The sequence below is a fragment of the Xenopus laevis genome, chromosome 5L (assembly GCF_017654675.1).
Source record: "Xenopus laevis strain J_2021 chromosome 5L, Xenopus_laevis_v10.1, whole genome shotgun sequence".
NCBI lineage: Eukaryota > Metazoa > Chordata > Amphibia > Anura > Pipidae > Xenopus > Xenopus laevis.
This window is the reverse complement of record NC_054379.1, coordinates 85,187,910-85,205,582: the sequence shown is the minus strand read 5'-3', so window position 1 is coordinate 85,205,582 and position 17,673 is coordinate 85,187,910. Positions and strand designations below refer to the sequence as shown.

Here is a 17,673-nt window from a genome sequence, read left to right as displayed (position 1 = left end):
CAAGATCCATTCTGCTCTTAATTGCTGCTTCCTCTTTCTCAATTTTTAGTGTTATATGTTTCATTCCTCTCTGCCATATCATGTATCTTCATTTCAAGTGTAAAACAATGCGCAGTTCCTGGCTATTTGTTGCAATGTACTGAACACTGGGATGCAATTTCTTTTATGGAACATGTATGTACATATGTGTGAATTTCCTGCAAAATGGCAGAAAATTTGCGAATATATGAAAATTTTGGATGCATGTCTGAAAAGTCGATTGTGTCAATTTTGATGCTGGCGTTAAAGTCAATGGGCGTCCGAATAGTGTTGACGTGCAGCGATTTTGATGCGAGTGACTTTTCGGACGGGTGTCCAAAATTTTTTGACGTAGGCAAATTTTCGTGGGAGATTCGCAAATTTATTTGCTGGTGGCAAAATGCATAAATTCGCTGCAAATTCGTGACATGCGAATGTCGCCCATCACGATCTGTGACTATAAACGATGGAAGTTCTTACAGCAACTGAATTCTTGGAACTGGTTCAACAAGAAAAGCACACAGGAGCATTTGATGATTCATTCCATTTATTTGTATCCAGAACAACAAAGGCAAAGTTGTGTTTTCAACCATACATTAATATTAATTAACACGTTCATTTCTAATCTGATACACAAAAACCTTGTCTAATGAGAAATTCAGTTGTGATGAGACTTTGCTTTGCAAAGCTTCTAGCAGCTTTCATCACTGGCTTTAGCATGGCTACAGAGTAGCAACCACCAGCAGCTCCAATAAAATATCTCTCATATGAACTGGCCCACAGAGAATAATACATGGCAACTGTATAGAATTTTTTGGTTCAGTTGTAATTATTTGAAGAAAGATTCCAGAAAGCCAATAAACTATTCTGATATATATGTCTTATGGAGAGATTTTACAGCCTAGGACGCTCCTCAAGCTAAAGGTTTAACTTGAACCATCAGAAATCAATGTGACGTTGCTGGGTTGTACAAACTGTATTTGAGGGACAAATTAAAGGGCATACCCAATTACTTGCTATTAAGATGTTGCAGGTTTTAAAATGAGCAACACCCTGGGTTACACGAATGAGAAGGAATAGGTGAATGTTAGAAAACCTTCGTAATCAATGATGTCAGTATTGACATGTGCCGCATAAGGTAACCCTAAAGGCAATAAATGCAATTTCAAGGGCTGAAGACAGACATTTGGAGGGTTATTTATCAAAAGTCGATTTTTACCTGAAAAATTTGAGTTTTTTGAGCATATTTTTCAGTCCTAAAATTTTAAAGATTTATTACACCCCGAACCTGGAAATTTCTTGAATATGAAAATACTCCAAGTAAAACCTGTGGAGGTCATCTAGAAGCCAATGGCAGAGGTCCCGTGAACCTTTTGAAGATGTTAATAGCCTTTATGATGTTTGTTTTTATCGATGGGTTTTCGTTTGAAAACTCGATTAAATCGAGCGATTCAAGTTTCAATGAATTCACTGATTCGAGTTTTATCCATTCCAGTTTTTTCTTAAATCAGAAAATATTAGAGTTGTTAATTAATTTGAGGTATAAAAAAACCTCACAAACCTCTAAAACTCGACATTTGATAAACAACCCCCATAGAGTCTGAAGGCAACGCAGAAATCCTAGCAACACCAGACTGAGAAGAAAGCCGATAAAACATCATAAAAGCCTAGTTGCTACACAGAGGACGTCTGGTGGACATTTCTACTTCTACAAAAGCAAAACAGAATCTACATCCTTTCCATAGAGAAACAATCTGACAGTTTTACCAATGGCATCAATAGGGGTGTCCCTCTGAGGCCCAGGGTATGACATCTGATGGTTTCAGACTGGCTGTGGATACCAAACATACTCTGATGTCATGACTTTCAGAAAAGTGCAGTATCCTTTCCAATTCAAGATCTAAGAACATTTAAAAAAAAAAAAAAAATACTAAAAATAATTAAGGCAAAGTCAGATGAATATAAATGACCATAAGAAAACAGAATATATATAAATCCATTTTCATGGGTTTTTTATAGGGATTAAGAAAAGAATGTTGGAAGAAACATACCAGCCAAATGGGATGCAATAATGATCATTATCAATGATATTATTTTGTTTCCAGAAATACTAGAACACTTACAACTATTACATACAGTCCGGGTACTTTAGAAACTCATAAGAGGGAGGAAAAGAATTCACAATGGTCCCTCCATAGACTAAAGGCCCTGTGTGTGTGTGTCTTAAGATGATTAGTCCACTATGGAATCAACTCTCAGTATGATGTAAATAGTGATACTATAAGACAGTTTTAACTGGTCTTCGTTTTTATTTGAGTGTAACTTTTTCTGAAGCTTTTCAGGTATTTAAACAGTACAAATCTAGCTTTGGGAATAACCTATTTATGGTTGGTGAGGACACACTGCCAAGCTGGAGACGGGTAGAACAGAAAGTGAAAAAAACACAACTAGAAATAAATGAAGAGAAAGTACGGCTTATCTAAGTCTCTACCAGCTATATTGTACCCAAACTGGCAATTTTAGACCTAATTTAAACTAGCCATTAACTGAGCAAGTTAAATGAAATACAGCAAACACCACCAGTGATGCCAACTGAACGGTCAACCAAAGTCGTAGCATGCAGCGCGTTCAATGAGACCTGATGAGCCTTGTATTTCTATTCATCTCAACGGCATCACATTTAAATTGCACTAAAATTGTGCTACAATCATGCAGCTTGTGATTTTTGTTCAAAAGTATTGGGAGTAACCCATCAAGTTTGTCAGACCAACTGAGTTACTATTGGCAGGAAGGCCCAGCTTGTTTATTCTCTGCCAGACCTAAAATGAATGAGCATGGGTGTCGGTATGTATGTACCCGTATTATATATATATTTATATATGTGTATATATTCTTTGCATTGGCTACGAAACCTAAATTAGTACTAGCCACTGGTATTGATTTTCTAAGCAGAATAAACATTCCTGCGATCTCCAGAAATATTACTGTTAAGAAAATACAAAATACCAGGTTGACATAACTTACAACAAAACATTGTTTGAGACAGTTACAGTCATTTCTACAATAACGTCAAAAATGATGCGTGAACATATATTCTGTCTTCAGGTTATTGTTCCTTTTTTATATTATGTGCAAGTGGAATCGGAAATAATTCCCACTAATCATCCATTGAAAAAGAAACAATAGAAGCAGGCGCCAAGTCCTCGATTGATCCCATCAACTGAACGTTACTTTGCTAATCAATGGGGCTAATAGTATTTTTTTTTTACACTAGGCAGAATTACAATAGAGAACAGAAATACATGGTCCACTCATTTTGTAAAATGGCAGTTATCTGTAAGGCCCATTTGGCATTGTGTTGAAAAAAATTGTGTTTTGAAATTTCCAAGGTGATCCAGCAAACCCATCCAAATTCTTAAGTGCACTGAGGTTGAAAGTTGATTTCCCTAGGGAGGCATGAAGCAGTTTCTTGCAGTCCAGAATGAATTAACAGCTGTTTTTACAGAAAAAAAACAGTTCTTGCAGTAGCATTGTAAGATCAGGTTACTTCAGAGCTAGTTCGCCGAGAGCCCCAGTGACCTCAGAGTTGACTTGTGCTGATATACTAGCTGGAACAACGTTTAGATATAGGTCATATTGTTGGTCCATGCCAAGATAGCTATCACTCATCAGATATAATGTATAAATATACCTGAGGAAAAAAAAGACACACTTTGTTTATGGTGAATATTTACAACATTGATCAAGCATCATTACAACATGGCATAGCATCAAGTGTAAGGGCTGCACCCCTCCTCTGGAATTCTCTCCCACGGTCTGTTCGACTTTCTTCTAATCTTTCGGCTTTCAAAAGATCTATTAAAGTTCACTTATTTAGAGAAGCCTACCCTCACTCTGTTTAGCTACCAAATGCAATGGCATATGCTACATCTCTCACCTGCTTACTTCTGATCTTGCCCACTCCTACACCTTGTATCTCATTCCCTTCCCCTTAATTGTAAGCTCTTTTGCACAGGGCCTTCCTCACCTTTTGTACTGGCACTGGTCACTATGTATGAAGCTCTGTAAATTCTATGTATGTAATTCATGTGATTTCTTTGTATAAACACATTGATTTTACAGTGCTGCACAATATGTTGGCGCTCTAAAAATACGTGTTAATAATAAAGTGATGTTTACAAATGGACAACGTCCTTTTTTCCCAACACCATTATAACAAGAACCCGTAATGTGAGAATCTACCTCCATGTCTGATGGTTTATATGATGTTATTTTTTATTCTATAGGTGCTAGATGAGGAGGGCTTTAGTGCACCATTGGCAGTGCATGTTATAATGCCAATAACTATAGTTTTCATATATAACAGTGATTGGTAAGTAAATATTGCATAAACTGTACAAGAAGGCGGTTTCTGTGTGTACAAGGTAAGGCAGATTAATATTTTGCTCCGAATGTCTTCCTGATCTTGTTTCATGACCAATCCTACTCCCAAAATGTGAGTTGCATATGTAAGTAGCTGTCTTACCTTCCCGTGTTTTCTGGAGTGTAAAATGCCACTGATACAGAATTCCTATTCCTAACATATCCAATTCTTTTCAGTGCAATAAGTTCTTTCTTGTCCACTTCACCCAGAATTAAAAACCATCCTTCATCTTTGGCTTTTGGAAATTTTGGAGCAACTGCTTTGCTGTCTTGTCTGCCCTGTAGTAAGAGAGAAAAAATGGCCTAGACTTAGCGTACTACTAAAAATTGTACAACTTGGATTTGTGCACATCTCAAGCAACTATCCTCTAGGAATAACCTTAATGATAACTGGGAAGGGCAACACGGCTTCCTCAGAGGGTATTCTGTAATCACTTGTGTAATTCACAATTATGGCTCACTGTAATTCTTCCTCACACCTAGCTGCAGAAATAAAGACAGTGTAGTAGCAAGCTAGAGAGAAATAGAATAGGAAAGATGTGTGATGGTGAAGCACTAAGCATTGATCTAGTTAAGATGAAAATAATGGGTATAAGTAATTATGGGAAAGAAATGAAAATGATTAGAATCAAGAAAGCTCCTTAGATTACATTTACAAATTCAAAAGAGTAAACTATGGGCACAAGTTATAAACTGTATAAAAACTTTGTAAACAATTGATAACGTAATATTAATTTAAGTATCCCATACATAATACACGAAGGAAAGAGCAATATAAACTAGACACAATATGAATAAAACTCAAGGGTTTCACGGTCAACAAATCATGTACCTTTTTGTATCCTGCACGAATTCTCTGCAAGTTTACTTGAAGAACATATTCTTGATCGGCATGAAGCATCATCCATTTTTTGTCTTGTTTTCCTGGGGGTACGGTATGAACAGGCAACGTCTGGTTTTCATTCTCCCACCACCCTTTGATATTGAGACTAACATCTATCACTGGAAGATTTGATACAAAATTCCATGCCTAAAAGGTACAAAAAACAATTGTGTTTTGTCATAATGTATACGGATGCTAATTGCCCTATGCTGTCATGTATGTTACCCTTGTCTTTTGGGTTATACACTGCATATTTTCCAAACATATTTGTATCACCAATTGATATTAAGTAGAGGTGCAGCAGTGAAAATGGTCTGAAATAACTATGGCTAGGGCTGTTTCAGATTGTTCTCCAGAAATAAAGACTTTTTACAATTCTTTTGTATTTCTTTTTTTTTTTTTTATCAAGGGTTGAATTGTAAATTTGAATTTTCGAGTTTCAAAATTCACACATGGAAACAGTCCTAATTCGAAAATTCACCACCTAAAACATGCCCAAGTTCATGTGCAAAGCAATGGCAGAGGTCTGTTGAGCTATTTGGAGATGTTAATAGCATTACTGACTCGAATATGAATGGAATACAATTTGAATATTCAGGTCAGAACCATTCGATTGAATATTAGACATGCAAATTATTTCCTAAATAACCTCCCAGTCGAATTGAGAGTATAGCCGAATTACAAAAAAATTCACATGAATTCGAAATTCGACCTTTGATGAATGGGCCTCTAAAACTTAGCTTTAAAACCACCCCTTTCAACTAGGAATGTAACAAATAAAGGCCAGGTCCAAAAAAATCTGAACCCCCTAATACCAATGCGACTTTAAAGCACTGGACAACCAGAAGCCATATGAAAATGAGCATTCAGACTCAGTTGAGATCTATGGATTTGTTGTTGTGTGTCTACTCGAAGGGTTGGGGCAGACGGGCAGATTTGGGGAGATTTTGTCGCCTGGCGACTAATCGCCTTTTCTGCGGGGCAACAATCTCTCCGAACTCCCTTCCGCCTCCTTGAATGAAGAATCACCTGCACTAATGCACTCGCGGCGCTTCGATTTTCCGAAGTCGCCTGAAGTTTCCGACTAATCGCCTCTTCTGCGGGGCAACAATCTCCCCAAACTGCCTTCCCTCTGTCTGTTAGAATAAAGAATCGCCTGCACTAAAGCACTCGCGGCGCTTCGATTTCCTAAGTCGCCTGAAGTTTCCTCATGGGGCGAATTCGGAAATCGAGCAGGTGGAAGGCAGTTCAGGGAGATTGTCGCCCCGAAGAAGAGGTGATTAGTCGCCAGGCAAATAAATCTCCACGAATCTGCCCCAACCCTAAACAGAGAACAAGGTGCCCATCTCTGCATATTTACAAATCAATTAAATCACTTTAGCTGCTGGATTCTTCACATTTACCAATATGAGAGGATCATATCAGTTATAAATAGATGGTCTCCTGTCTATGGAAAACATTTACAGTGTTTTTCAGCACATATGATTTCACTAGAATAACCACTGGCCCACAAAAAAAAGAGAAAAAAAGGTAATGACTTCTTTTTATTAGATGGTAAAATAAAATGCTTTATTTGAGGTTAATACTATCCTTATGTGTATGGGACGAGACAATAATTTTACAAGAATGCATTAAATCGTAAAATCATTTGAATTTATTACTAGGACACTTCATATGAGCGATAAAAGGACATAAGTAGCGCATGTAAAAATGCTTCTATTTGGTTTATATTAACTCAACTGAAGTGATGCTAGATCATCGTAATTTCGGCTGGGAAAATGGCATGTGCTGGGCATACTGATAACTTTGTTTAGGACATTGTTTAAGACAAAATCACGACGACTGTGGTGAGAAAATATATGAATTGATGTATATATACCTGTTAAATTATGAAATATTTCCTAAATGCATACTTACAGAGTCCATATATATGCTCACACGCCAGCTATTATTGCAGGTACTGTGAACACCAGCCAAACATATTTATCTGAGGATTAATCTTCATCTATTGAATCAGACAAGAACACTGCCATGCATACAATTATTTAATTAGCAGCCAAATCCTCTCCTGGTTAGCAGGCGTTGCAGGCATACTGATGGGGCCCGAGATGCAAATCTCACAGTGGTACTGCTTTTTCTCATTACTACCGCAATTAGCACTTAAATTGATGCTTTAAACCTGCTAATTTCTGGAATAATTCAGAATTTTTATGTTACCTGGGATTGCCTCACAGTAGAGACGCCACCAGATTGCTACGCAAATTGAAGTACTTTGGAGCCAAATAACCATCGTCGTATGAGACAGAGCCAATTTGCATTTGGTGTTAAAGATAACAGAATGACAATTTATGCAAATAAATTAGGCAACTTTACTTCTGAGTTTTCCCTGGACTAATTATAACAATGTTCTGATCATTTTTCATTACAACTGAAACTTGGTTGGAACGCAGTTTTTTTTTTATTATGACAGAAGTGTGGTAAGCGAATCCTTCTTTCAATTTATTCAAATCATATGTATTCTGGGTTTTTAAAAAAAAAAAAAAAAAAAAAGGAATGAGTGAGAAATACGGATTTGTATTAAATTATTTGTTGGCTTGTTGAAATGACCAGATCCTGAATGGTATTTTTACCTTTTTGATTGATTCTGCACACAAACTAGAAAATGAGTAGGCACTACTATATACATTCATTTTTTAGGTTTCTTCTTGCAGACACAATAGGTACAGAAAGGGGGGCTTTGTTGGGTGAATAAGATTCATAAAACACGAGATTCATAAAAAAAGTTATTATATGTCCTAAAGTATGTTCTCTTAAATAACAAAACTCAGCATTTTCTCAATTAGATATTAACATTTAAAAATAGTCTCAATGCTTCCAACAAGCGTTTTCTAAACAAATAACACATAACACATAACAGTCTGTAAAGAAAACATTTTTAACTCTGTGGCAATAAATTAATGAATGTAATATAATACTGGCTATCTATAGTATTCTATTATCTACCTAATGAAGAGCAGAGACGGTGCAGCCAGTACTTTTTTTAATACATGGTCACTGATATATACGTTAAATATATATAATTACGGTATGTAAAATAAAATTAAATCCACTGTGTTTCCTTCTACGACAATATAACAACGTCACATGGGGAAGATCACAAGATCACATATCACATCGTGCTAAGAAAAAAAAAAAAAATTCATATAAGCTGCATCATGCTGAAATAAGAAACCTTCTAAATATAATCATTTCTGAAATAATAAAGTTACTCTTTACTATCTCCCTCTCAGCATCATTTGGGGGGGTTCCCTCTCTACCTAGTATTAGAGCTCACACTTTCAAAATAACCAACTCGGAAAGAAATCCTATCTCTCTACATGCAGGATTTGTGCCAAAGTCAGTTATTTTGTTACATTTTATTTGTGGTCAGTTATTAGAGTGAGCTCCAATCAGGTCCGGACTGAGAAATAAAATAGGCCCTGGCATTTCAGGTACACAGAGGCCCAAACAACCCCCACCAGCCCACTAAATAGTGACTTTCTATGGCACCTTATAGCAGCCCCTCTGGCATTTGCCAGAACCCACAGATTGCCAGTCCGGGCCTGCCTCCAATACATCTCCTAGGAATGGTAGCCCCTGCCTAAAAGATATATTAGTTGTAATTTAAAATTTGACCCTTACTGACAGGGAGTTATTGAAGATTTTGATTATATTTAGAAAGTTTCTTATTTCCATGAGATGCAACTTATATTAAATACTAAATTTTCACGGTAGCTCCCCTTTACGGTGGGATCTGAACGATTGAGCCTAAACTGTTTATATACCAATATACACGCCTTTGTTTTAGCTTTTTGGAATAAAGTCAATTTTTATCGGCACTGTCTGGCTCCTGGAGTGCGTGTTCCTTTCCCATAAATCGTACATACCAATATACACACATTTATTTGAATACAGAAACCACATTTGGCAAAGGTGAAGTTTGTTGCCTAATGCGGTTCGGTAATGCTGCAATGGGTTGAATGGTTGGAATGAGATCAGCGGCTGTCTTTTCTAATTATGTAACTATAAGTGCCAGTGAGCGGTGTCCAATGGCTAGAGGGCAGCTGTGGGACTGTTAATTCTGACATCCTGGCAATAGTTGTGTAAGCACTAAAAAAAAAAAAAAAAGTAAAAAATTCTCTTATGAGCCCAATTACTTGGTGCTTAAATCTGGCACATAGTAAGATCTCTAGTTTGGAACTAGCCCACCAAAATAAATAAGCCAATGGGAGCCAAGCCATTGTTTTCTAGCTGCAAGTTTTGATTACAATTGTACTTTTACTTCTTCCAGTCTTAGTGTAAACAGAAGAAATGAACCACAATCTGCAAAACTGTACAATTTCAGCAGCACTTAATGGATACTGAGATTAGCTGTATAAAATAAGTTGCAGTCATTAGTCTGACAGTCCTATAGGAAACAGAATATAACTAGAGCGTTTTACTAGCAGTGGTGTATCCCTATTACTCATAACATGTACATACAGCAACTGCTCTTTTATCTGTGCATTCGTTTATAGTGTTACCAAGATAACGGTAATAGAACAATTTTCTGGTACCTTATTAAAAGATCGGTAACACCAAAAATAAAAGTGTTTTAAGTAATTTAGAGCTGGTCCATTGTCAAGTGCAAAGTAACAGGTGCAATAAACAGATGGCTGTCTACACACAGCTAATTCAATTACATTCATTGGTTCAAGAATAACATTTTAAATTTACAATTTAGTAATAAAAACGACACCAAAAAATCTTGGCATAATCCCTTTTAGAAAAGACCCAAAACGTTTGTGCTGTGGGCCTCAGCAATGCCCAAATAACTGATATCACAGATTGGAGCACAGTTTGTAACTTCTAAAGATAATGGCAAGACTGGGATAAAATAAAACTTACTTTACCCTGAAATGATTGATCAGAAGCAAATACGTCAGGCTACTAGCAGGTAATTAGTAGATTATGTCAGATTATTTGTCAGAGATGTAATCATTATTATTCACTTCTCCAAAACTATCGTCAGACAACAACTGAACAAATATTCTTAAGCTTTTACCATATATTCAGACGTCAATAGAGTTTAAATTTAGTCAACTGTTCAAACAATGAAGGCTCATTAGACAGAACCTTAATTTCACTTTCAATTAAGTTTTATCTATAGGAGCTATAAAATGAGCTATAAAATTGCAGGACATTGTCAAAGTCCATTACCTGGGAAATGTGTGTCACTTGCAGATCATGTTCTAGAATGTTGGTGAATATTTCTTCCCTTCCATCACATACGGCAATCAGTTCCGGGAGACACTCAATGGGGCCAGTGAAATCTCTTGATATAGCTTTCCGCTTTCCTTGGTTCCATTTGCTGCCATTTAAAGAAGAAAAGCAAATTAATTTCCGAACAATATGACAAGCATATGTATGCATGTATGTTTTTATTTATATACCACTGCTTATGTACATAGCACAGTAGAACAATAAATGAATAGAACAAACACGGGTCAATACAATAATAAATACACAATACAAAGCACAATTACATTAAAGATTAAGTTATGTATTTATGATACAAGAGGAAGTAGGTCCCTGCCCCACAGACCTTACAATCTAAGTGGAAGAGTAATTTACAGACACAAATAGAAGGATATTAGCCATGATAAGGACTTATCAGCAGTGGAGGGTGGAGAGTACTCTGTTGGACGAGGAGGGGAATTGCAGTATTTAATACAGATTAAATGGAGATTGTAGTGGAGAGAGATGGGAGTTAAGAATGCCAGTTAGTAGAATTTTACAATAATCTAGGCGGGATAGAATGAGAGCATGCATGAGTTTCTTAGTTGTAGCAGATAAAGAAAGGGACACATTGACAATATTGCATAAGAAAAAGTGACAGGTTTTGACAATGGTGTTAATGTAGTCAGATAAGGACAGAGTGGAGGCCAAAGTCTACATGCTGACAGGGTTAATGAGGCCTTCATCAATGGAATAAAGGGGGGAGTAGGCTTAGCTAGAAAGATTATTAGGTCAGTTTTTGTAAGGTGTAGTTTAGGGTGGTGTTGGTTCATCCAGTTGGAGATTGCTAGGAGACAGAGATTTGAGTATCAATTTCAGATGTTAATGAAGGGGTTGATAAATATATTTGGGCATCATCAGCATACAGATGGTACTGATAGTAAAATGAGTGGATTAGATTCACAAAGACAGAGTGGATGGGCACACAGGTTGTTGTCAGTGGCTGTTTGTCAGTTTGCATATTTTTGCAGGCAGATTGATTTCAATTCGATCAGCCTGTGTGCAGTAAAAAACGGCAAAGCTGAAGTCAGTGTGTGACTGCACACAGGCTGATCAAATTGAAATCAATGGAGCAGGGGCACTGAGCAGATCTGCTTCTCTCAGTCTGCAAAAATATGTAGAATGGCAACAGCCACTGACAACAGCCTGTGTGCCCATAGCCTAAAGGGAGAATAACAACAGACCAAATACAGAGCGTTACAGCCTCCATATATCAAGTGGAACTGGTGGGGAGGTTCTGTTAGCAAGAGAGACAGTGAATAATCAGTTAGAAATGCAAGAAGAGAACCAAGATTCAGTCTGATTATGTATACCCAATGACTACACAAGTTGCATCAGGAGAGAGTAGTCTTCCCATATCAGCACAGATGATACGTCAAGAGGATTAGAATAGTGGCCTTTGATTTTGGTAACCTGAAGATCATATGTAACTCTGTACAAGGCAGTCTCAGTAGAGCAATGATCCTCAACCAGTACCTGGTGAGCAACATGTCGCTCAACAACCCCTTGTATGTAGCTCTCAGTGGCCTCAAAGCAGGAGCTTATTTTTGAATTCCAGGCTTGGAGGCAAGTTTTGGTTCCAAAAAAAAAACAGGTGTACTGCCATATAGAACACGGTGTAGCTATCAGTACACATTATACACAAATAGCCAATCACATCCCTTATTTGGCACCCCAGGGACCTTTTTCATGCTTCCCAACTTTTTTACATTTTAATGTGGCTCACGGGTAAAAAAAAAGGTTGGGGATCCCTGCAGTAGAGTATGCAAGCCAGAAACCAGCTTGCAGAGGGTCCAATAGATTATGGGTGCTCAGAGAGTTAATAATAATAACAATATGGGAGAACACAATACGTGTTAGGATTTAAGAGGCAAGAGGTAGAAGTGAGAGAAGATGGTTATCAGTGAAACAGGAAGGGTCAGAATTGACACAGGCCTGTTTGAACAAAGAGGGGAAAGTTCCAGAAGCCAGAAACAAATTGAATATATGAGTAAGAGCTGGAGTAAGCTCAGAAGCACAGTGTTTGAACATAGCAAGCAGCATATGGCGAAGACAGCAAGTTGTGAGTGAGGATGACAAGAGAAGCTTTATTAAAAGAAAGAATCACTGTTACTAACATAATTGGACACACAAATCATTGTATACTTCAGACAGAATTGAATTTTTTTTTAACTATCAGCATATGAAGGCATTTGTTACTGTTATACAGATAAAATATACTAATAAATATAAACAACAGCAAAGGTCATATACATACGTAAATAGATGAAGATGGTTCTTCTCTAAGTTTGGAACAGTTAGCAGGCAAGAATCATGCATCCATCGAGCCTGAACCACCATTTGCACCAAATGAGTAATATTTAAAGCGGTCACGAGCCAACCGTGGTGAGCTGCAACATCCAACATTGCCTATTGTACAGAAAGACATGTGTGTGAGACTATACAAGAATATATCTAATGAACAAAAATTACACGCACACATTACAGGGGTAGGAAGCTGTAACATGACAAACTGCTTATGAACTCCTGACACCAGTATTTTACCTAATTTTGGGAATCCTAACAATTATAGCTTAGCAGCTGCAGGAGGGCCCTGCCTTTTCCATACCCAGTATATGTTTTTTGGCTTTAAAACATATTGTATTGATCATTTAACCAACTGTTTTACTACATTGGGATCTATTATCTGAATAAGTTGACCTGGGATTTACCATAATTGGGATCATGACTCTAGGAAAAATGGCGACGCAATATTTGATAATAGATTTCCAGATAGATCCCATATCTGTATTAATACCTGCATTGAAAATTCTAGGCTAGATAAAGGGCAAGGCGGGGCCCAAAACTTTTCCCATTTTGTATATGTTTATGGGCTACATAAATCACTGTTGACACAGCTCAAATAATTGGCGCGCTATTGGATTTTTCTGCATTTATATATTGATCTCGTGCAAGGGAGGTGTCTTCTGGTAAAGCACACAGCACTTGTAAGGGTCAGGGCACATTCAGGGAGATTAATCGATGACAAATCTCCTCTTCTTTGGAGCGACTAATCTCCCTGAACTGCCTTCTGTCGGTTAAAATGTAAATCGCCAGTGGGATGGCACTCGGAGCAATTCGTTTTCCGAAGTTGCCTCACGAGGAAACTTCATGCAACTTTGGAAAACAAATCGCGCCGAGTGCCATCCCACTGGCGATTTACATTTTAACCGGCAGAAGGCAGTTCGGGGGGGTTAGTCGCTCCAAAGAAGAGGCGATTTCTCGCCAGACGACTAATCTCCCTGAATCTGCCTGTGTGCCCCGACTCTAAAAGTGTATGCCTTAAGGTTTGTTGAGCTTTCCATTATCGTGCATAGCTTGGAAGGGATCGCTGATGTTTGGTGTGGGGCTTTTTTGGTGATGCAGCAGGTGTGGTAATGTTTGTGCCTGCAGGTACTTTTGGCCTTAAAACAGGTAGTACTGAACAAGTCCACTTCTTACATATTATAATTGGTCAGTATATGAACATATATTACGTAGGGCTCCATAGAAAAATGCTTATCACTTAGTTTAGGTGTGAACAGATCCACTTTCAGATGCCTGTTAAAAATAAATACCTAAACAGATTTCTTTAGAGTAATTATGTAGGACGGCTAAAATGAATAGCACACGTTCCTCTGCCAGATACCCCCTGTCAGTGATATCAGAAGGAAAGACAGCTTCCACTGACAGGAGATATCAGGTGATTCTTCACCAGCTGAAATATGTTACCAGAATAAATCTCCCTGTGCCATTGTGTGCCAGTAAATATTTACAAGAAGAAAACATTGACTGCCGCCTTCACAGAATTGTCCTGGCTGAATATTACTCACAAAAGCAAATTTTATTTTGACATCATTAAACTTTTTGGAGGTTTTAACAAATTCAAATTTAAAAAATTAAAAAAGGAAGTAATGGGAACAAAATTTTCAGTTTAAAAATATATTAATCGGTCTATTGAAGAATTCTAACTCCTGCTATAAATGATCCATACAATTAGCTGCAACGCGAGTCTGGAAATATTAGGAATCTCTAGTTTAAAGCTGCATATTAAACATGTTACTAATCTCAGCAATACACCTAATGTTTTCCAGACAAACACAAGGCTGCTGTTAGATAAAATAAACAGCAAAAGCTTCTTCCAACAATGGACCTGTTTACAAACGCAGAACAGTTTTAATTAAATTAGAGTAATACAAAAACAAATGCAGCATTTGCTGAGAAATGGCAATGAATGCAAATGACTTCAGCATACACCTAACACATTTGGAAATGACAGTTAGTATTTAGGTGATACATTGCACTTATGATTCCCCAAGGGAAGTTAATAATAGGTCTCCTATCACAATATAATGTCTATGGAAGAAATGATCCCTGGCAACTTAATTTATCTGTTGCAACAGTATAGGGGCTTATAGAAATGAAAAGAAGTAAAACCCCTCTCTATTCAATTGACCACCAATTAAAGAAAATTCAAGTATTAGTGCAGCAGTGTCAGAGTTTATTAACAGTTTCGTTAACGGTTACTAACCCAGTGTTGCTTCAATTATTGGGCAGCCATTGCTGGGTTACCCAATAAAGTGCTATGTGCTAGGTGCTAATAATTCATTAGCAATTAAAAATCATGTAACAGGATTAATTAATATTGTGCTATAAAGTGCTAGTGCTTCAAATGAAATTAAGAAGTTAACTTAAATAACCAGGATTAAATTGACCCAGGTGAGATTAAAGTTAATTCATTATTATATATCACACATTAAAATCCATTCATTATAGAAGATTGTAAATAACTGATTAACTGTTAAAAAGTAAACTTTACTAAATTCATTAAAATTGCTGCAAATCAATTAAGGTAATCTTTGAAGACTGCATAAAAATTGGTGAGTAATAATTAATCCATACACCCCCGTTAAAGTTATAGGGTGTTAAAAAACGTTTGCATAAAATTATTCAAAGGAGACCAGCATTGAAAGAGAAAGGAGGAATAGGAAAATTGTTAGAGGTGGAGAAGTCCCAAGTTCTAGCTGCCTGTATTTTTCTAAGTCTGGGACCCCACACGGAGGAGAAAGTAGGTCACTGGGGACTGTAGTCTCAATTTTACCTTGCTATCTTATAATTCGGAGAGCTAATCTTCCCTATAAAACTACAAATCCCACAGTGCCATTGGATAACAGGTAAGATTATAAAAGAAGAATCAATGCGGTCGCAAAGGTTTAAAATCAATAGGAAATTATTTTGCAATAGTAAAAATAAGGAAAGCGCCCAGGAGACTTCACAAAAAGCGCTTCCCAGTGTGCCAACACGTGTTTCGCCTGCTGGCTTTGTCAAGGCAAAATTTTACTCACCAATTTTTATGCAGTCTTCAAAGATTACCTTAATTGATTTGCAGCAATTTTAATGAATTTAGTAAAGTTTACTTTTTAACAGTTAATCAGTTATTTACAATCTTCTATAATGAATGGATTTTAATGTGTGATATATAATAATGAATTAACTTTAATCTCACCTGGGTCAATTTAATCCTGGTTATTTAAGTTAACTTCTTAATTTCATTTGAAGCACTAGCACTTTATAGCACAATATTAATTAATCCTGTTACATGATTTTTAATTGCTAATGAATTATTAGCACCTAGCACATAGCACTTTATTGGGTAACCCAGCAATGGCTGCCCAATAATTGAAGCAACACTGGGTTAGTAACCGTTAAAGGAAAACTATACCCCCCAAACAATGTAGGTCTCTATAAAAAGATATTGCATAAAACAGCTCATATGTAAAATCCTGCTTCATGTAAATAAACCATTTTCATAATAATAAACTTTTCTAGTAGTATGTGCCATTGGGTAATCATAAATAGAAAATTGCCATTTTAAAAAATAAGGGCCGCCCCCTGAGATCGTAAGATTCACTGTGCACACAAACAAACCACATGTAAGGTCACATGAGCCAATTAACAGACAGAGTTGTGTCTTTTGCTTCCTCACTTCTTCCTGTTACAGTTAGTGTTGTAGTATTTCTGGTCAGGTGATCTCTGAGGCAGCACAGATAGAGTCACGAAATGGGGGTTCAAGGCAAGAGATGTAAAAGGGCAATATTTATGTAAATATATATTCCAGTTTGGTAAGATTCTTTAATATGCCACTTAATATGATATGAACTATCTGTTGCTTAAGTGTTCATTTTGGGGATATAGTTTTCCTTTAACGAAACTGTTAATAAACTCTGACACTGCTGCACTAATACTTGAATTTTCTTTAATTGGTGGTCAATTGAATAGAGAGGGGTTTTACTTCTTTTCATTTCTATAACACATTATTTTGGTAATCACACCTCTTTCGTTCGGAAAACGTATTGCTTTTTTAGGAAGGTACACTGAACAATTCTTTCTTTATAACAGTATAGGGGCTGTTTGATTGTGTGACTTTGATGTAGGTATATGGATAAAAGTTATCAAAAAGTGAAGTTAGAGATGCTAGAGTGAAATACCGCCTCTCTCCATTCATTTATATGGGATTTTTAAAGGCGTATTTATCAAAGGGTGAACTTTCACTTTGATAAATACGCCTTTAAAAATCCTATAGAAATGAATGGAGAGTGGTGGTATTTCACTTTAGTGGACTGTGGTTATCTCTTTGATAAATATACCCAATAGAGAGAAGGTACACTAGACCTTTTCATTACAAATATCATATCGGCAGTCTAATTGTGAATGGTTATGTGCAACCAAAATAAACGATTTCCAATAATTAAAGATGCTTAAGGCTCAGGTGGAGAAATGTCACCAGTACCAACAAAAAGGGAGTCAAAAGTTGAAATAGAGTACTACAGACGATAAACTATTCATTTATCCATATAAAAATATGACCCATCAAAAAAAGGAGGGAAAAATAAAAATAATTAAAGATCACAAACAGAAATAAGAAAGTTAAGTCCAAAATATTGAGTTTAATCAGGAGCAGCCATCTCAAGTCAGTCAGACCAGAATTATCTAAAAGACAAATGAGGGGCATAGTG

The 17,673-nt window shown here is 36.7% G+C and overlaps 1 protein-coding gene across 2 annotated transcripts in view; it reads right to left on the bottom strand.

Annotated features, from left to right (window-relative positions):
* Positions 1 to 547: 547 nt before the first annotated feature.
* The window catches only part of ascc3.L (activating signal cointegrator 1 complex subunit 3 L homeolog), a 327,995-nt gene continuing 310,869 nt past the window's right edge, over positions 548 to 17,673 (bottom strand). For both annotated transcript variants that reach the window (XM_041563009.1, XM_018263366.2), the window contains exons 38-42: positions 12,897 to 13,048; positions 10,562 to 10,712; positions 5,273 to 5,470; positions 4,544 to 4,719; positions 548 to 3,709 (exon numbers count right to left, since the gene is read on the bottom strand). In XM_041563009.1, coding sequence (XP_041418943.1) covers positions 3,562 to 3,709; positions 4,544 to 4,719; positions 5,273 to 5,470; positions 10,562 to 10,712; positions 12,897 to 13,048 — 825 coding nt within the window. In that variant the 3' untranslated portion in view covers positions 548 to 3,561. The remainder of the gene's footprint in view (positions 3,710 to 4,543; positions 4,720 to 5,272; positions 5,471 to 10,561; positions 10,713 to 12,896; positions 13,049 to 17,673) is intronic.